Source organism: Lampris incognitus, chromosome 16, assembly GCF_029633865.1.
Source record: "Lampris incognitus isolate fLamInc1 chromosome 16, fLamInc1.hap2, whole genome shotgun sequence".
NCBI classification, from domain to species: Eukaryota; Metazoa; Chordata; class Actinopteri; order Lampriformes; family Lampridae; genus Lampris; species Lampris incognitus.
Window position 1 is genome coordinate 25,114,177 of NC_079226.1, and position 21,271 is coordinate 25,135,447.

Genomic DNA, 21,271 nt, shown 5'->3' on the forward strand with positions numbered 1-21,271 from the left:
CGTCTTGTTGGCCATCCGGGACAATGTGCTTGGGTATTTATCCCCCGGTCTGACTGGGGAGGGCGGGTTCAGCGGGAGACAGGAGCGTCATGTGACCCACCTTCATCGCTATAAACACCACATTCAAGCGGACCATGGGGAGCGTCACACACGGCAAGGCAAGGCGATCAGTGTCTCGGGGTTTATTTCCCCGACCCCGACCAGTTTTTTAATTGACGCAAAATATAAGTTTTCCTTAGGATATGAAGTTGTAAATTACGTCCACGTATGAAACCGACTAACGGGAAACGCTGCGTCTTGCCTGGTTCCGTGATCGTGAAACTGTCTTAATCTGGGATTTGAAATCGAGGTCCCGAAAGAATTGCGATTAGATTTAGGGGACTTCGCGTACATTTTCGGGACTATTCTGAAATAGATTGTTGATTTTTCGAAACCAATTGGTTGCCCTAAAAGGCTGCTGCAGCTTCGGTGATTGTTTTTTTTCTGTGCCCCCCCCCCCCTCCGCTGACGAGAAATGGACCGAGGCGGCTGCCAAATGAATGGCGGTGGCGGTGACGGGCCCGACCCAGGCTCCGGGATGATCACACTGGAAGACCTGGAGTCTTTTTCGGAAGAGCAACCCTCCGATTCGGGCAACGGGAGTCTGGAGGAGGTGGGTGAAACAATGGAGGAGGCCGTGGATCCGGATCGACTGCTTCACTATTGGCAGGACGTGGCGAGGGGACACCAAGTCGACGTGCCTCAAGGTACAAAAACATTGGGTGGGAGCGGAGGGTCAACATATTTACATTCACACGTTAGGCGCTAGACCCCAAACGGGACCCGGTCTTCTTGTTTGCCACGTAGTAAACATCATTTCTAGTGATTTGAACTGTTTACGCATTTATAACAAGTGAGGGTACTTCGTCTTAACTTCCTATGGGCCTGCCTCAACGTAGTGAGCGACCTACTTTTACAGTATACTCAGATCATCGAATTCGAGCTGGAAACTGCACGTAGTCCACCACGATCTGTCAGATGGAGGGCAACTCTGGCTTCCACTGCAGACAGTAACAAACTTATGAGGCTGAGGAATCACGTATAGAGGCGGAGCTATCAACATGCCAGGTTTACTTAAAGTTGTTACTGTGATTGCGGGACATTGTGCATACTTGTCACTTGCACACAAAAATGAAAAGTAAGAAACCACAGGCGGAGTGAGGTGTTTTGGGGTTTGCCCTTTTTTGTAGTATACACTATTCTCAGCATTTATATCAAGGAAAAACACACACCAAAAAACTGATTATAAGTCATGGTTACCATGCAGATAAAGTCCCAAAATTACAGGGCAGACTGTGTGATGTTTAAGGACACAATGTACCTTTGCTAATAGTTAATTCCATTTACCTCATTCTTGTCACTCGCAGTGCCCGAGGACAGGTAGCTTCCGGTGCATGAATGGCAAAAGTAGTAAAAACATTTAGTATCTTGGTATTAGTCAACTATATATGGTGTCAGCCTCCCAAACAACGTGTGGAATCAGATCTAGGCATGTGAGACTTAACCTCAGCAATTTTTCTGGCAAATGTATTATCTCTACTGGAGAGTGGTAATGCAGTGGTTTTAACTGTCATATTTGCAGCAGTGGCTTTTAGGCTCATTCAGTGGTTAGGAGATTGGTTCTGAACAAAAAAAATATTCATTATGCCAATAAAAGCAAAATGGCTATAGTACAAAGTAGCTTGTCACATTCAAACCACTTTTAGTGCAATATAACTTGAACTGTTTTTTTGGGGGGGTTGTGCATGGGAGGAACCTTGAGAGTTGAGCTAAATTAATAAATTCTGAGAATAACTGGCTGCTCACCTATTATTAAAATCCTTTCTGATTAAGAAAATGGGCCAAGTCACACATACACCTTGCAGGGTACAAAACCAATGTAATTAAGCATTCCTAGATTACTCTGGTAAAAGGTATGAGCTTAATTCAAGCAATTTTTTTAATATAAGTTTCATACACTTCCACTTAACAAAGTGTAAACTATACCTAATAAAATGGATGAAAGTAATGTAGAATAAAAACCAGTTAAATAAAATCACTAAAGCAACTAACATAAGAAAAAACGGTGCAGCATTAGGTCTTTCTTAACTATCCAAGGATTCAGGAGCCCTTAAAGCCTAAGGCAGACTAGCCCAGAGGGTGGGGCCATTAACAGTATAGGATGCCTGCCCAAAGGCCTTTTGTCCACTATCTAGGTACAGACAGTAGATTACTGCTAGAGGACCTGACGGCTCTTGTGCATACCTTAAAAGCAGATCAGATAAACACAGGGGTGCGAGCCTGTAAAGAGATTTTAAAGACTTGGGGAAAAAAAATCGAAATAAACTCTACAGTAAGCAGAAATCAAGTGTAGTGCATTTAAGACAGGGGTTATGTATGCTTACTTCCTGGCTCTAGTTCAACCAGAATGAATAGCAGACACTTCATGTTATGAGGAACAACTTTATAATCACGGTATTGTATAATTGCTGTGTTATGATGCTAACTGAACCTGTATTTGTCAGGTAACGCTAGTTGAAAGCAGCCTATATTTACTTTCAATTCTAACTGCAGTCATGCTAGTTATGTCTTTATATTGCCAAGTGCACGTATTAGAGTCCTAGTATACAACTAGAGAATATTGTCGTGATCAAGTAAACAAACAACATTTACACCAAATATCTTGGTCTTCAGTATCACAACAATGATTTAAACACCTGGTGATTCCAGAGACAGCTGTAGGTCACCAGAAATCCAAAATCCTTGGCTACATGTGCATACTTAAAAGGAAGGGGAAAAAAATCACTCAATTTGTTAATGTTAAGAGTTGTTGCTAATAGCTGAAATGATCCTCAGAATATCATAATCTACAATTTCATTCGGTTTTATTTCCACTCACCAACCATTACTGTGATCACTGCTGCATCTTTCAGTCATGGGTGTGTGTGATGTAGGGCATCACTTTTTAAAATGGAGCCCAAGGCAACCCAGCTGACATCAACAAAACACAACATGGGTTGAAAAATCAGATGAACCTAATAGGTTACTAGAAACAGGAGAACACCTTGTCCATCGCTAGTTTAGCCAGGTACTGTCCAGCTCCATAGGGGTATAAGGAGTGACCTGCATGCCAGTTTTTTTTTTTAAAACAAAGTGGATTCACAATGAATGAAAATTGTAAGGGTATCAGGGTCTCAAGCCATAACTATCGCCGGTTTAGAGCTAATTTGTGTCAGGTAACTGTAGCTGTGTTTCAACCAAGCCATTTTCAAGCTAAACTGGGAATAAAAACTCATTTCCTACCACATGCGGTATTTTAGGTGTTTTATTATGTTTGCTTGAAGTGGAATACCAAGACATGTCATTAAGGAAGATATTCTGTAAAAGGTGATGGAAACCAATTCTTTGAAATTCTCCCAACAGCAAATCAATCCTTGAATGTATTTCACTTCAGCTTTTTTCTTTTCTTTTTTTTTTTTTTTTTGACATCACGCCCCCATTTACACCTGGGACCAAATGTATATTCGCGAGTAGAAATCTGTGTACACACAAAAAAGGAAAGATGCATGCGTAGTCTTTTCGACAGATTTATAAAACCCCATGCATGTCTGTTCCCAAGTTTTTTCCTCATATACATCTCAGTCCTGAAATTATGCACACGTGCACGAACGAGTCTTCTGACCATGCTCACATTTACTATAAATGGCTTCCAACACCCCCCCCCCCGCCAATTGCCTGGTTTGCATATAAAGGGCCAGCATTTGATTTAGTTTTGAGGAGAAATGGTGGAATAATTTAAGAAGCAATTGAAGAAGAGAAGCACAATTTTACTGACTGTGAACTTGAAATAATGGTAGATCAAATTGACTGAAGAAAACATGTATTATTTGGAAGCCTAAGCTCTGGCGTTACCAAAAAAATGAAACCTGATGAACTGCAGAAAGTAACCGAAGCAAGGAAACAAGATTGCCATTGAAACAAGTTCTGAGCCATGGACCCTAATGGAAATTAAAAAAAAAAAAAAAAAAAAGTCTGATTTCAAGCGCGAGGCCAAGAAGCGCCATTATTGCGCACAGGGTTAGTACGCGAGCTACTGAAGAAGGAGAGGGGACCCTAGCACACTTTCTGCTTGATGAGTGCATGGCTTCTATCTTGGGCCAAACTGCCATTAGTGGCTTTGTGCCAGATGACTTAGGAGACTCAGATGCACCTGCCCGGATGGAACTTGGTAAATCGCCCAGTTTCAGTCTTATTGTAATCAGACTTGCAATAAAAACAGACTAGTTTGCCCTCTGTTACAATGTAGAATATTCTATTCACAGATTCTGATGAAGACCCTGGTTCCTCCAACGAACAGACTGAGGTTCGGCGGAGAGAATCCAGTGCAAGTGCACCATGGCCATTGCCTCTGCACATGACACATGCACATGTCCTCACTGACCGTGTCCGTGAATCACAAAACGAAATTATAAATTCTATCAATAATGTTGTCATGGAACTGAGGGAATTACAAGTGACACTCGGGGTCATATTAAGTGAAGTAAGCTGTACAATGAAAGAACTTGTGAAAAAATAAAGTATCTATCCTCTACTTGTTTCATAAAACACACAATGTTCTCTTAACTTACCATGCTTGGAGTCGCTGCATCTCATCAAGACACAGTTGGACTGCTGCTGCAGCTGGCTGGTGTTTAGCATCAGGTTCAACGGGAGGGGCTTCAGGTCTGATGCCTTCAGGTGGGAAGGGGACTGTATTCTTCACCGCCAGAGTGTGCAACACAGCACATGCCCTTATACTTTTGCAAACTTTTCCTGGCTGGTGGATCTACCAGCCAGGAAAAGTAGGTCTACCACCTGTGGCATCCAAGCTCAACCATCTCCTTTTTAAAAGCCCTATGCAACGCTGTACCACATAGCGCACATGGCTGTGCACCGCTATAGCACCGCACATCTGTTGTGTGCTCTGGAGCTTTATAAATGGCGTCACAGCTTCAATGCATACCCATTTTCACCTGAGGTTATAAAATGTGTGCATTTAATGGTTTAAATTGTGTGAAACAGAAACAGCATGATTATCAAAGATCAGTAATTAATTACATCTTAACAAGAAGCCATCCATCTGGCACTGCTCCAACTTGAAGTTTCCTCCCCACACAGCTTTGAGACAGTATAAATGAATTGTGGCTTTACCCAGGCCATTGGGCAACCACATCTGTTAGCATCATTTGTGCATCACAAATAATCTGGACATGCTGTGTAAGGGAACCTGATTTCTCTATTACTCAAAGAAACTAAGCCACCTCACACTATGGGCATGACCTGGCTCAGGGCAGACTGGGATATCCCTGATCTGTCTGTGAGCTCGCACTGAAACATGCCCGTCGCCAAAAACCCGATTGTTGTCAATTCTTGTAGATGGACAGGGATTGCATGGTTTCTCTGCAAGTGCTGCTCCAACAGAGGGTCCAGTTCAGTTAACAATTCCAAGAGAACAGCTCTTGGAAATCGAAAGCGGCACATTAACCAGTCAGCATCATGGGCCAGAGAATCAGTACAGTCTCTGAAGACTCGTTCTCACCTAAATTGTGCCACAGCAACAGCTTCCAGCAACACTAAAACAGCCGTTGTATCATTTGGCACAGCCATTACACACGGCTACAGCCTTTATAAAGTGGCATTTTAACTACCTGTTAATTGGTCACCTGAAGGTGTAGGTTATTCTTACTCACCAATAATACATAATAATAATCTTTATTAAAATCATGTATTTATGTATGTAAAGATCCATCCATTATCCAAGCCGCTTATCCCAATCAGGGTCGTGGGATACTGGAACCTATCCCAGCAGTCACTGGGTGGCAGGCGGGGAGACACCCTGGACAGGCTGCCAGGCCATCACAGGGCCGACACATTCACACCTAGGGACAATTTAATATGGCCGATTCACCTGACCTACTTGTCTTTGCACTGTGGGAGGAAACCGGAGCACCCGGAGGAAACCAACACAGACACGGGGAGAACATGCAAACTCTACACAGAGGATGACCTGGGATGACCCCCCCCAAGGTTGGACAATCCCGGGGTGTGAACCCAGGACCTTCTTGCTGTGAGGCGACCACACTAACTACTGCACTCCTACTTATGTCAAGTTCATTATCATTCATTATTATAATGCATAGTGACAAACATATTTACTCATGATAGAACGAAATTAAGACTTAAAAAAAAAGGCTGTTAACCACTCACGCATCACTATGTAATCATAGTGAAGGTTTTTTTAAACTGCAGATTACATGTAGCGAAATAATTTATTTTTTTACCCAAATTCACACTTTTTTTTGCCAGTTCGCAACATCACATTAATCCAACCCTCACACTGCATATTCTCACCACCCGTGGATTTTTATACATTCGGAAACAAGTGGTGTAAGTACACTTTTCGTGTGTACACATGGTTTATACATTTGGCCCCTGGTATTTTAATGCTATCTGCTTCTGGATAAGTTATCTGGATAATAAACAATCCAATGATGCCCTTTGTATTTACACCTGCCATTTATCTACATTCTTATTTGCATTGTGTCCGCCTTATGATCGGATCTCATTTTCGGCTCAGAAAACACATGGGTGCAAAGTCTGTCTCGTTAGAACCAATGGTCAAGCAAAACTATATCAAAAGTTGTCATTGTAGGGGTAATTTTGACAACTCTGAGGCATTAGGTGAGTTTGAGTAAAATGGTAGCCTTCAGAATGTTGGCTGCGGGATGACGTTTTTAATCCCTGGGTACCATCTCACTAATGTGACCATGTTGTAGCATACACCATTTACACCTTGTTTTTCCTGGTGGAGATCCGATCACAATGTGAGCAACACCAGCTCCAGAGATGGTCTGGCGGTTCATTCTGATCATAATGCGTGTTGCTTGTGTAACGATCACGGGTGACTAGACTCGCTAGCCCTTGGCTAATGGATCGGACCTTTTAGTTGACTGGTTAGTGCACTTCCCGGCTGCTCCCTAAATTCGCTACATTGGTGTCAGAAGTGGGATAGTGAGACCATGAGGCCATCAAAAGCGCGTGCGCCCAGAGGCGTGAGGGAGCTGGTATGCTGAAGTGCGGAGATGTGTTTCCCGAAGGAGGGGGGGTAATGTAACGACTACAGATGACTAGACTCTCTAGCCCTTGGCCAATGGGTTGGACCATATAGTTGACTGGTTAGCGCAGTCACCCGTGGTGTGGGTTATCCGGGTTTGATTCCCGGCTGCGGCGGATTCCCGGCTGCCCCCTGAATTTGCTACACTTGCATTTACACCTTGCATTAATATGCAACTCCATATAGATTGTATGTTAATATCGGGTGCAATTGGGATCATAGTTATGCGCACAGTGAGATTGTTTGACCACAAGTTAAAACACTTTTGTTGAAATGCATCTGATGAAATGAACTTTTCCAGAGTTTGTTTTAGATTCACTTAACATTTGGATGGAAACTCAGCTAATGTTTCCTCCTGTGCTGAAAGCCCTCTCAGGGTGATCTGGTGGCAGAGATGCACAAGTGGTTCTTGCGAGTAGACTCACTCTGGAAAAGTTCGGCGTGGGCCAACCAAGCGCACTATCTTACCTCATTTACTGGCAGCTTAGTGCAGCTGCTACATGATTGGTTGTCTCATAATTCATTTACATGCTGTTGACACTGGAGCCAAAACCACAAATGATAAGACCTAGCTTCACTTCATAATCAAGGAGAAAATGTTGAAGATGATAATCTATCATTTTACCACTCAGCACTACCTCAAAGCAGAACACTGCAGTGTCTTCACACATTGATCCTTAAGGTAAAAAAAAAAAATGCAGCAAAGAGTGAAATATGCATTTGCACACATTCTAAATTAGCCCATCCAACCAACTTGCCATTTAGCATGGATGCTTATGGTTTAAAGTGTCAACGATGCAGATTTAAACAACATAAAGTCAATTTAACTAATTTCCTTCATGGCTGCATTAAGAGTGCTTCAAATCACTCAACTCAGGGGGAAAAAAATACCAGTTATCATTCAGTCTCTTTTTACATAAACATCTTAACAAATTACATTAGCAAAAAAAGAAACATTTATTTTGATTATCTTGTTTTAGCCATCATTTGATACCCCCAATCTTCCCATTGGTGTGCTCATATTTTTTTTAATTTATTTATTTATTGTCCATCATCATGCCTATTCAGTTGAGCGGTGTTCAGATTTCTAAAATTCAACTTCACAATTCAATCAAGTGTTGAATATGTGACAGTAAATATGTCAAGGTTTGTAACACCAGCTTATTAGGGTTAAGACAAATATGAGCAAAGGGAATATCTATGCTCTTCTTCATTAGTTTTTCCTGTGTATGATGACCTTTTCTAAATTAGCGCTCCAAGACTCCCCTGCACACCGCAGCTGTAATTAAGGATTTAGCTTGACATGGCTAGCAGGGACCTTCTGACTCAAAGACATTAACTAGTTTGCCTGTACTGGTACCAAGGTTTTGGCTGCTTAATCCAGTCCTGAAATATTGTTGCTACTGACAGAGGGCCACCAGGGGCCAAGCACACACCAATCACATATACTGTAATTAGGATGGAGAGAGGGGTACACATGGCATGCCTGGGGGCTCTTTTGGCTAATTTAAATTTGTAGGTCTTTTCCATTAAATTTATATTCCAAAGCCATCAGTATGTCTACTATCAAGCTTTGGGCTGTTCCGGTGGCATCTGGACACTGCTTGGCATCCTTCTCATTATATTCATATATTTTATAATTCCATTATAATTCTGTTATCCTCTTTCAATGTTGTATTCTGTAAAGTGTGTAAACACAACATCCATTGCACGTTGTCCATCTTGAGAGAGAGAGATCCTTCCTCTGGTGCTCTCTCTGAGGTTTCTTCCCATTTTTTCTCCCTGTTAAAGGGTTTTTTAGAGAGTTGTTCCTTATCTGATGTGAGGGTCTAAGGACAGGATGTTGTGTTGCTGTAAAGCCGCTTGAGGCAAATTTGTGATATTGGACTATACAAATAAAATCGACTTGACTTTACTGAAGCATTACCTCTGGAGATCAAGGAGCAAAATTATTTGTGCTTAACTTTATTAAACTCTTAAAGTATATCTGGTAGTGCCCTAACAAACTGCATGACTATGCCCACTTGTTCCAAGTAGTCTGACTAATTGAAACAAAGATGATATTGTTATTTGCAATGGCCACTTACAATGGCTCCTCGCAAAATAGAAGGAGGTCAAATGATTGTACACCATCAGCTGATATGAACACAGGCAGATCATTCAGTCTGTAAAAAAATGGAAATGATTGTCCCAGAGTAATATTCAGGTCAAGATCATTCAAAAAGAATGCTCGTAGAACTCTTATTTTCCCATGTGGTTTTAATGCTGGAATTTGTGTACAAATGAGCATAAGTACCAAAAATGGTTGTTTTCGTTAAAGCTATTGCTACCTTCAAAGCTATTGCTACCTTCATTATTGGGAGATATTCCAAGTGTATTAAAATTAAGTAAGCACCTTTAGCAAAGCCCAGAAACTATAAACAAACTAAGCAGCAATATCTACACGACAGAACAACATAAACACGCTCAGAGGAATTTATGGCCCTTCGTAATCTGTTAACGCAGTAATCTGGTGGGACAATGCTTCTAAAAATGTTGAGGCTAATCAGTTGCAAACAAGTATGACCTTGTTTCTACAGTATGCTCCCATAAAGCTTTTTTTTTTTTTGCTGAGTGTATCCTACTGACAGTCTCACAGCAAAGGTTAGCCGGGTCATCACGCCTTGCTGTTTACAGGCGACTCTGTAAATGCATGCAAACTGCTAAATAGATAGTATTGTTCATGAGCAAAGTGGCTTTGGGTTCAATTTAAATGCAACTCAATGAATCAGTATTAGATCAAGGAACCACAATAGATGTCTATTTTGACAAATTTATCATTCAATCTCCAACTCCATTCTGTCCTCTGAAACTGAGCAACCTTGTAATGTATTAAAGGGACGCAAGTGTGTGGTCACTTAAAAGAAGATTCAGTGTTTGGATCGCCTGAAGAAAGAATAGTGTCCCTCCTGAAATTCAGTACTAACTGGAAAACCCAGCTACAAAAACAGGTTTGCTTTTGCTGGCTGTTCTCCATTGGCTAGTTGGCCGTAGAGGTGCTGCTCAAGGGTTTGCCTCTCTGTGTACGTGTCCACACACATATACCAGAGTGTACCAGTGTATGTGTTATACATGACAGAAGCTCTGGCCTTGGTTACACGGCTTGATACCAACAGTGGTGCTTTGCCTCTCCCTTCCTCCCCAAACATGCGTGCACACAAACAAAAAGCCAGGTATTGGCATCCGGGTAACATAGCGGTCTATTCCGTTGCCTACCAACACGAGGATCGCCAATTCAAATCCCCATGTTACCTCCGGGTTGGGCGGGCGTCCCTACAGACACAATTGGCCATGTCTGCGGGTGGGAAGCTGGATGTGGGTATGTGTCCTGTTCGCTGCACTAGCGCCTCCTCTGGTGGGTCGGGGTACCTGTTCAAGGGGGAGGGGGAACTAGGGGGGAATAGCGTGATCCTCCCATGCGCTACGTCCCCCTGGCGAAACTCCTCACTGTCAGGTGAAAAGAAATTGCTGGTGACTCCACACATATCGGAGTAGGCATGTGGTAGTCTGCAGCCTTCCCCGGATCGGCAGAGGAGGTGGAGCAGTGACCAGGATTGCCCGGAAGAGTGGGGTAATTGGCCAAGTACAATTGGGGAGAAAATCCAAAAAAAAAAAGAAAAAAAGCCAGATAATATTTTTCTCCGTCATTCACCATTTCCCTCATCGATGATTTAGAGAGAGAGAGAGTGTGTGTGTGTGTGTGTGTGTGTGTGTGTGAATCAATTAATTGTAAATTGCTTTGAGTGGCTGTTGCAGCTAGAAAAGCGCTATATAAAATGCAACTTGATTGATTGTTGATTGAATACAACCCTTATACCTGAAGAGATGTCCTCCCAATTCTCTACTGTCCTATTTATTATACAACTTACACACACACCTCCACCCCAAAGCTTAACTCTTAGTGATGTTGTTGACCAGCTTTGTGCTAAAGATCAGTCTTGCGCAGTTGCCCCACCCATGGTGTTGACGACAAATGGTGATTGGATTGCCCCATCTTTGAATGCGGCACTGAATTTGAAAGAATAAATACAAATGACTTTTATTTTGTACGACTTCCGTTTACTTCACTATATACACTTTGTGCCATTTATTCATCTTTAAATGTTATTTTGAATCACATGAGATGAGTAGGAACAGAAAACCAAACACTGACTAAATGTTAACTTGTATCTTCAACTTAGTTTTATTCAGTTGGTCAAGCTCCACACATTTTTAGTGTATGTGAGGAAAGCATCATCTGTAGCACTGAGAAGAATATAAGAAAATTATTAAATCCATTTTCACTAAATTTGAATTTCCAAAGAGGGATGGAAATTGGGCTTGAAGATTTGTTTGCACTATTCAACTTGCAATCTCAGAGCCCATCAGCTATCATCTGACGATAATTTAGCCTCTGGGGGCAACGGCCAATATTTCAGGGCTTGCAGTGTAGCGGCTGGCTGCTCGCTTCTGTGTCCTATGTAGACTTCCTCTTCCATGTGCCCGTCATTGTTTACAGTCAGATTAGCAACTTGAGACGTGAGAATGGAGATGGGGTTGAGAGACAACGTCTACGACCGGACTGTTTCACAAGTAGTCCACACGAGTTTTCCACACAGTATACAAACATCAATACATTTTATAGGTGTTTTTGGTCCAGGTGACATTGCGGCCAATGCGTTCTGCCTCTTTTGCTCCCCACACGGACTGTTCATTTGCATGCAACCAAAGCATGTTCCTGTAGAAATCGATGTATACTCAAACGTGATTGGTTAATACTACTCTGACTACAACGGAAACCGGAATGCTTCCGATACCAAAATCTTGACCCTTGCTGATCGATTTTATTTATAAATCTGTTTATAGGGATTATTTTAACTTGTGTATTAGCATTTACATATCATTTACAACCACTGTATTTACATCATTGATCAACAGTGGACCAACAGTCAGGCATATGAAATGGGGACAAGTGTACCTTGTGTCTTTAACAGCTCATTTTGTTGGGGGTGCCATATTGTTTTTATACAAAAATTCAGATTAAGATCATGAAAGAACACAAACAAAGTAGCCAGGGAGGCACAGTGCAGTATTTCAACAGCAGTGGCTGCCTGTCTGTTAATACCAGTCTATACCTGGCCTTAGGCAGCTTGTCCTTCTTGTCTCTCCATCAGCTCTAATGAACATCACTATCTGCAGCATGCTGGCATAGGGCCAGGACCGTCTGCCAGGCTCACAGCGAGCCAGCCTTTCTCACGCAAGTGACTGATAATCCGGTACCTGCCAGTAACATTATTGCACCAACAAATGTTAGGTTAAAGCTGTAGACTAAGCCATCTATTAGAGTAGGTTTCATTCCAATGAATGGAATGAAGCTTTGTTTAAGTATATTTATTTTATTCCTGTAAATGCTGTATTAAGGGCCAAAGAGTCTGCTTAAATAAGAAAAGGTCTAAACATGTTGGCCTAGAATGTACTGTGCAACAAACAGACATGATTGCACATTACATGGCCAAGAATAACAAGTATCCATTATTTCACGATGGTGCAACAAGACCAGGGAAGTGAACATTATGGATGTTTGGCTAGTCAGTGTCAAGAACAACATACCATAGCTTTAGGAAAATGAACACACACAACATGCATGCACAAAATGCTCTCTATTTATTTAATCCAACATTTTATGATTGAACTGTTCTTTAGAGCAAAGCCGGAACCCAACCAAGTACTGTTTGTTTTTTGACAGAAATGTCACAACCCATCCAGTTGCTATCCAGTAACAACCAGGGACGCAGTGAGAGAGAACAAGTTCCTTTCACAGTCATTACACGCAAGGAGAAGGTAAGTCTGTCTTCTACAGCCAGTTTCTTGATAATCAGCCTGAGTAACCCAGTTGTTAAATATATTTTTCAAACCCCAGTTGGGGGAAAAAAAAGACATATACTCACCGGCCACTTTATTAGGCACACCTGTCCAACTGCTCGTTAACGCAAATTTCTAATCAGCCAATCACATGGCAGCAACTCAATGCATTTAGGCATGTAGACATGGTCAAGACGATCTGCTGCAGTTCAAACCGAGCATCAGAATGGGGAAGAAAGGTGATTTAAGTGACTTTGAACGTGGCATGGTTGTTGGTGCCAGACAGGCTGGTCTGAGTATTTCAGAAACTGCTGATCTACTGGGATTTTCACACACAACCATCTCTAGGGTTTACAGAGAATGGTCCGAAAAAGAGAAAATATCCAGTGCGCGGCAGTTCTGTGGGCGAAAATGCCTTGTTGATGCCAGAGGTCAGAGGAGAATGGCCAGACTGGTTCGAGCTGACAGAAAGGCAACAGTAACTCAAATAACCACTCATTACAACCGAGGTATGCAGAAGAGCATCTCTGAACGCACAACATGTCGAACCTTGAGGCAGATGGGCTACAGCAGCAGAAGACCACACCGGGTGCCACTCCTGTCAGCTAAGAACAGGAAACTGAGGCTACAATTCGCACAGGCTCACCAAAATTGGACAATAGAAGATTGGAAAAACGTTGCCTGGTCTGATGAGTCTCGATTTCTGCTGCGACATTCGGATGGTAGGGTCAGAATTTGGCGTCAACAACATGAAAGCATGGATCCATCCTGCCTTGTATCAACGGTTCAGGCTGGTGGTGGTGGTGTAATGGTGTGGGGGATATTTTCTTGGCACACTTTGGGCCCCTTAGTACCAATTGAGCATCGTGTCAACGCCACAGCCTACCTGAGTATTGTTGCTGACCATGTCCATCCCTTTATGACCACAGTGTTGCCATCTTCTGATGGCTACTTCCAGCAGGATAACGCGCCATGTCATAAAGCTCGAATCATCTCAGACTGGTTTCTTGAACATGACAATGAGTTCACTGTACTCAAATGGCCTCCACAGTCACCAGATCTCAATCCAATAGAGCACCTTTGGGATGTGGTGGACCGGGAGATTCGCATCATGGATGTGCAGCCGACAAATCTGCAGCAACTGCGTGATGCTATCATGTCAATATGGACCAAACTCTCTGAGGAATGTTTCCAGTACCTGGTTGAATCTATGCCACGAAGGATTAAGGCAGTTCTGAAGGCAAAAGGGGGTCCAACCCGGTACTAGCAAGGTGTACCTAATAAAGTGGCCAGTGAGTGTATATGTTAGGTTTTATACTCCTGTCTGTGCCCTTGACCCGTCTGTGCCCTTGGCCGAGGCATAGCAAGACGAACTGGAGTTGGTCCCCGGGTGCTGCATGGTGGCTGCCCACTGCTGCTACCCCCACAGCTAGGATGGGTTAAATGCAGAGGGTAATTTCCCAACGGGGATCAATAAAGTATCTCAAAATAAAAAAATGGAAGTCCATATCAGTAAGTGATGGCCTGGTATAGGTTTAGAGTAGTGATGTTAGTGTGCAGCAAAACTAGAACTGGAAATAAGAAGACTTTCTATAGCAACACAGCAAAGAGAAAGCAAGTAATCTGGTAGCCCGACTCCATATGCCCATCCAATTCATGGTGTCAGCCAGTTGTTGGTTCATGTCTCCTCAGCTGCTTCTTGTAATTTAACATTTGTGCGTTTAAAGTGTCAGTGCTGGTCATCGTGTCATTATTTTTAAGTGCTGAGGTACACAAAATACATTGCACTTGTATATCTTGGGTCATGCATGCACTTCTTTTCTTACTTAATGTTTCTCTTGTTTACAAGCTATGACTGGCAACACTGCAATAGCATACAATATTGTGTGACCTTTGGTCAGCCATTTTACTTTCAACGGTGCAGAGACAATCCCATCACCCAGTACAATAAGCCTCTTGATCGCCTTAGAGGAGCGTATAAATAAAAAGTGTTAATTGGTTTAACTTGATTTGATTAGTTTGTTAAAACTTGACCTTAAGGTTAGACAGAGTGGCACCTATCCTCACTATCTATAATCGTCCGTTTATTTAGTGCCCTGCAAAATGAAAGAAGTTTGACAGTTATAAGGCTTCCAACAGTAAGTCCTTTTTAACACCCGCACATCGTTTATGGCAGGTTGTCTCTGAAAAACAGGCAAAAAAATCCTCAACACTGGCTTTTTCCTGTAAGCATTTTAAGATTGGTTGTAAGTAAGGTCACAAAACCACAACCTTGTACTGTATGTCTTGTTTTGGCAAACTTAAAACTAGGGCTGTCGGGGCGTCCGGGTGGTGTGGCGGTTTATTCGAATCCCCGTGTTACCGCCGGCTTGGTTGGGTGTCCCTACAAACACAATTGACCGTGTCTGCGCCGAATGTGGATATGTCTTGGTTGCTGCACTAGTGCCTCCTCTTGTCAGTCGGGGCGCCTGTTCAGGGGGGAGGGGGAACTGGGGGGAATAGCGTGATCCTCCCATGCGCTACATTCCCCTGGGTGAAACTCCTCACTGTCAGGTGAAAAGAAGCGGCTGGCGACTCGACATGTATCGCAGGAGGCATGTGGTAGTCTGCAGCCCCCCTCGGCTTGTCTGAGGTGGTGGAGCAGTGACCGGGACAGCTTGGAAGAGTGGGGTAATTGGACGAGTACAATTGGGGAGAAAAAAAAAAGGGGGGGGTTAACTAATTAATCGCAATGAATCGCTTTTTTTCTTAAGACTGAAGCTTGTAATAATGGATATTTAAATGTAAAATCACAGAATTAATCTAGAATCAACACAGGAAGTATATTCAAATTCAAATACTATTGTTTAATAGCACCTTTTTAACTTTGAACACAGATTCTCTACTGTGAACTACAGATTTTCAATAAAGCCATCAAGGCCTTTAAAATTAGATATCGGCTTAGAAGGCAATAATGTCTTGTATGCACTGATATAAAAGATAATTAACAACAACAAAATCTGTTCCATGGTCAAGTGCCAGTTGAATTTATAAAGTGTCGTGAATTCATAACGTTCATTATGTGTTCATCACAGAACCACATATGCGACTTGATGGCATGGCATAGCAGAATAGCTAATATTCTCCATGAGAGCTGGAACAAATACAAAGGTTACGCACAGCACTGTAACAGTCCAGCGAGGAGCAGAGAAGAGAAAAGACAGCTCTCACTCTGCATTACGAGTTATGAATTAGAGGCACAGATACAGATCAGTTTTACCAGTTACAAATTGATAGGAGACTATACTGGCACCATACACAACCGAATCCCCTGATATGCACAGCCGCCACAGGAAGTAAACAAAACGCAGCTTCATTAATGCATTCATTTTTTAATGTGTTATACAAATTAATCGCAAAAATTAGTGTGTTAACTTTGACAGCACTACTTAAAATTACAATGTTTAAACAAAAAGTGTGCCAGATTTGTATTCAAACATTATGTAGATGGCAACTAGGGTATAATTCATCTTCACCTAGGTTTATTGTCACTCAAATAGCCCTCGATTGTAGCTACAGTGAGGGGTAAGAGACAATACATTATGTTAGAGCAAATATGTTGAAAAATGAAAGAACAACAGCCATTTACCCAAGAGATGTGAAAGTCCTACCTAGTTCCTCTCCTGACTCTCTCCATCGACATGTTTTTCTAGTGTGGTGAGTTGCTGTATGAGAAGCGGCACTATGAGAAGGCCCGCTGGGCATGTATCACGATGCGTGAGGACACTTATGAACAGAGCATCTGCTATGGCTTTATGAGGCTAATGAGATATATCTGCCAACAGAACGCCTTAGGTGAGTCCACAAACGATTCAATTTCCAGGTAACATTTAAATCACTGCTTGATTTGTTCCCGATTTCTTGACTCATTCAGAAACAAACTGAAGGTAAATTTCACAAAAGCTCGACAGTGTCTTTCCTTGATATTTTTTCAAGATCTGCAAGTTTCTTTCTTTCCATTCGCCTCCACAGGTGACTACCTTGGCATGACATTGCCCATCTTGACAGTGATTCACACAGACGAGAGCCACTCTGTAGTGTCCCGTGATGTAACTGTGGCCTACTACCTTCCCACTAACCTCCAGGACCAGCCGCCACAACCTTTAGACAGTGACATTGTCATAGAGATCTGGCCTGCCGCTGTGGTATACACAAGGTCAGCGGAGTAAATTATTTTTGCACTTTTTCTAAACAGCATTACAGATTAACTACTTCCACAGTTAATACTGATGACAGTCTGGATGCTTTCCTAATAAATTAGTTAATGTTGAGAAATATGTCATCATGATGAAAGTTGTATGAATATGGCTGAAATTTGATTGTTGGCCTGTTCAGCCCACTTGGCATGGACATTACTCGATATTAAAATTTGATGCATCTTTTCCATTTTTCCTAAAGGCCCTTTACTGGACCCACCAATGAAGTGACAATCGTGAATCAGATCAGCACATTCGCTGAGTTGCTGGATTCCCCTGGTGTGTGCGTCAATGATTCTTTCATTGTGGCCGGGTACACCAACCCTGCTCACAGCAACCGTCAGAATGAGATCTGGTTCCTGGAGCGATGCTGAAGGAATAGAGGAGCCTGTTGCGACCTATTTGTGATCCTTGGACCACCATGCGACTCCCAAAAGTTCGCCTTCCCCATCCAGCTCTGCTCAGCCACAGCCTGAATTGTGACGTCCTGTATATCTTCGACCTTTTAGTCTAAGCTCCCACCAACCAGTTTCATCCTGACACACTGCGGACAGATTAGGGCTTGGGTCTGAGAAAACAGTCAGCAGCCATTATCTTAACCTCTACGTGAGTTCTCATACCCATCTTAATTTTGATAGGCCCATTCTTATGTGACTAATTAGAACTCTACTGGAAGCATCCCAGTGCCGAGAAATGGCAGGAGAGTCCTGCTTTTAAAGAGCACTTCTCACTGGGCATCTGTGTTGTTAGCTTAGTAGCCCTCAGCAGATGCTCAGGGAGGCTGTGCTTTCAGCTCCTGCCATTTGAGACCAATGAAAGCCCCACTCAAAGCAATGTGCTCATCAAAAGGGCGAAAACTCGGTGCATTCAGGGCTGAGTAATAACACCATGCGGATTTCTCAGTGCTATGAGGAACTTGCAACAACTCGTCCTCTCCCATTGTCAACAATGATGAAAATGAAGGTAGCGCTGTAAAGTTAGTTTCCCAGTGGACATGCAGCCTTATTCCTTTCCCTCACTGTCATGTTGGAGGAAGGTCAATGAACACCAGTTAAACTAGTTTGTCTTTAGCGCAATAGCTAGCAGAAATCAATTTAATTCTACTCATTGGTGGACCTGCTGATAACTCAACTTTCACCTTTTATGAAGTTTTCTTTAGGTGTTAAAAGTATCAGCATAAATAAAGATTTTATTTTTGATTCTACTCTGCGCAGTCACACAAAAAAAGCTATTTTTTTAACTAGAATATTTACCTGAAAGCTACTATTTAGCAACATTGCTCAAACAATTCCTTGTTTTTCCTAGGATCCCTAGGCCAACCCTGTCTAATGGTATGTTCTGGGAGGGCAAGGAGAGGGACCCACAACCTACAAAACAACAGATGATAACCAGATCTCTGGATTTGATTGTGTAAGCAGACGGCAAACACTTAGTTTTGACTTGCATGCTATGCAAAATTCAAATACTTAGGTGGAAAATTGGCTTAAAAGATGTAAAAGAAAACCAACCCCGGATTCTCTGACACGCAAAATGAGCCAACAGCATGAATGTAAAGACAAGGAGTGAGTGAAAACAAACCCCACATAACTACAAACCAAAAGCTTCGATATTACTTGTGTTATTGCTGAATGACAATCAAAAATGCTGTTTTGCATAAGTCATTTTCTTTTTGAAAGTCAATGCATTCCTCATTTTCAGAACCTGTTCGTTCACACATGCACGCGCGCACACTAACTATTTATCTCTTTCTCTTTTTACTTACTGCTCTGTCTCAATATTAGTAGTGCACCGCTGTATTTTCAGATTACCATAGCTGCTGAGCAGATACAATGCAAATAAAAAAAGAGAGCAAAGAAAACTTTAATATTCTTGGTGATATGTCAGATATTTGTTGCATAAATCATTTCCATTTTCGTCAGAACAGTTAACGTTTCATCACTAATTAAAGGAAAACCAAAAAGTTTGAGTGACAGTTAAAGGAAGTACTTTTATCGTCACGTTTTGTAATCAAACAAGCCGTTGTGTTAGGGAGTGAAAGTATCATACTAGCTTGTATTTGCTTGACTATATAGGCCACAAGAACTTGGAGAAGTGTATCAATCTTGTTTTAGATAGAAGATCACGTCTACAGTAAAGTAGCTGTGGAAATGCCTGTCAAATGTATGGAATATTTAGTGGAAACAAACTGCACTTTGCCAAATCGTCACTGTGTGAGGACTTGTTCATAAGTTTAAAAAAAAATCGAAATAATAAACCAACCCGCAGTCCATCCCTTTCTTTAGTATGTATACAAGCAACAGTTGTGAACTGTTTATGTGCAAAAGGTCTCTGAACAAGTTAAACATTTTGAATTAAGTTGCATCTCATGAGACTGTTTTTTTCCCCTTTTTTTTTTAAGACTACCTTGTTAGAAAAAGAACCGCTGTTGGTGTTAAATTTGAAAAAGAAAAAACTTCCACGAAGACTTCAGACGCCACAGCAGCAGGGATGTGCTGTGAGATACACACTTGTAATCCACAAGGCCTACTCAATATATATTGATTTTAAAAGGACAAACCATCCCAAATACTTAAGTCTTTAGAATTAATTGCATATTTTATCCACACAGAAATTGTAAGCCTAAGGAAACTGATGACGTTGTACTTTTTTTTTATGTTAATCTTTTTCCCTGGTTGAATTCAAAACATTCAAGTCCAAAGACTTTAGTTGTATTGAATGAATACAGAATCGATGTGATGTTCCATGGCAAAATGCTAACTATAAATGATCATACAGTTGTAAAACCGTTGCAAATTTGAGTTGACCCCCCCCCACCCCACCCCACCCACTTTGAGAGCTTGGTTTCTTGGAAACATCAAGATTATTTTTTTTTGTCATTTGCTTTTTTTTCAGTGTTTTGTAAAAGTGTGCTGTGTACAGTGACAATTCAGTGAAGTGGGAAAACAATAGCTTCTGTGGTTTTCTTTGTTTTGTTTGCTAGAAAATGCCTGTTCCTTTTCTTTTTGAAAAATAAAGTATTGTATAATGGCTATCATATCGTCGTATGAAGGCTGCAGATATATCCACATAGGCGGTTTCGGTATTTTTCCTCATTTAAATTGACGACCACATCTTTGAAAAGACGTGAGGAATAGGGTTGTGGTACTGGTGTCATTGTTAAGCCCAGCAATGCCTCTAGGAAATTGCTGTACACACTTGTTTTGCCATGTATGACTGATGGATGCAACAAGAGGTTGTATTAGGACATGCGCGCACACACAAGTCTGCCTCCCTGTCTACAAATTGCTAACTTACAAACATGCAATTCACTCATACTGACAGAAAGTCTGATCATACACAGTTGCGAGGACACTCAGGCATGTAGTTTCATAAACTGTTCCATACCAAATACTGTCATTGCCTGATGTATTCACAACATGTCATCTAAATCTACGATTATGTAGGTGCAGTATTGGGAACATAAACAAAACCCTGATGACCTCACACAGGCCAATGCTGAAACATCTTCAGCTATGATAACTGGAATACAAGTTTTATTTACCAAATACAAATTATTCACCTATTCTCTCTTACTATCGCATGTTCTGTGAAATACGAACATGTGATCATGTCAATATTTGACAGTAATAGTTTTAAAGTCAAATATTCAGCAGTCAGGGGACTCATAACTGAACAGAGGCTAGTAAACATGATTGGGCTTTGGGCTTTAGTATGCTGAATGTACCTTCTACAAAACACTCAATTATATTCACCGCTGAATATGCCTTAAAGTCATCATTGCATTTATGGAGATCAAACTATGTGGCGAACAAAACGTTTCACACCCTGTTTTGTTCTTGTGAAACGTATAGTGCGGCCCATTCTCTCCCAAGAGGAGAAACTAGGGCAGAGGGCATAGACACCCGATAAGTTCTGTCAGCAGGGAGGCACATAGACAGATACTACAGTGCACCAGTTCAGAGCCTCCTCTATTAATTATATATAT

General features: G+C 41.8%; 2 protein-coding genes across 4 annotated transcripts in view; one reads left to right on the top strand and one right to left on the bottom strand.

The window, feature by feature from the left end:
- The window catches only part of fancm (FA complementation group M), a 78,728-nt gene that overhangs the window by 54,112 nt on the left and 3,345 nt on the right, over positions 1-21,271 (bottom strand). The window lies entirely within an intron of this gene.
- On the top strand, positions 134-20,311 carry soul3 (heme-binding protein soul3). 3 transcript variants are annotated; one of them, XR_008811710.1, is made up of 6 exons: positions 134-746; positions 12,936-13,030; positions 16,744-16,885; positions 17,063-17,246; positions 17,489-18,696; positions 19,685-20,311. XR_008811710.1 is itself a non-coding variant. In XM_056295554.1 (5 exons), the coding sequence occupies exons 1-5, from the start codon at positions 515-517 to the stop codon at positions 17,658-17,660; spliced, it is 825 nt and encodes a 274-aa protein (XP_056151529.1). In that variant the 5' UTR covers positions 134-514; the 3' UTR covers positions 17,661-20,311. The 3 variants fall into 3 exon arrangements, 1 of the variants encoding a protein (XP_056151529.1); XR_008811709.1 differs by having other exon boundaries at positions 17,489-17,892; positions 18,592-20,311; XM_056295554.1 differs by having other exon boundaries at positions 17,489-20,311.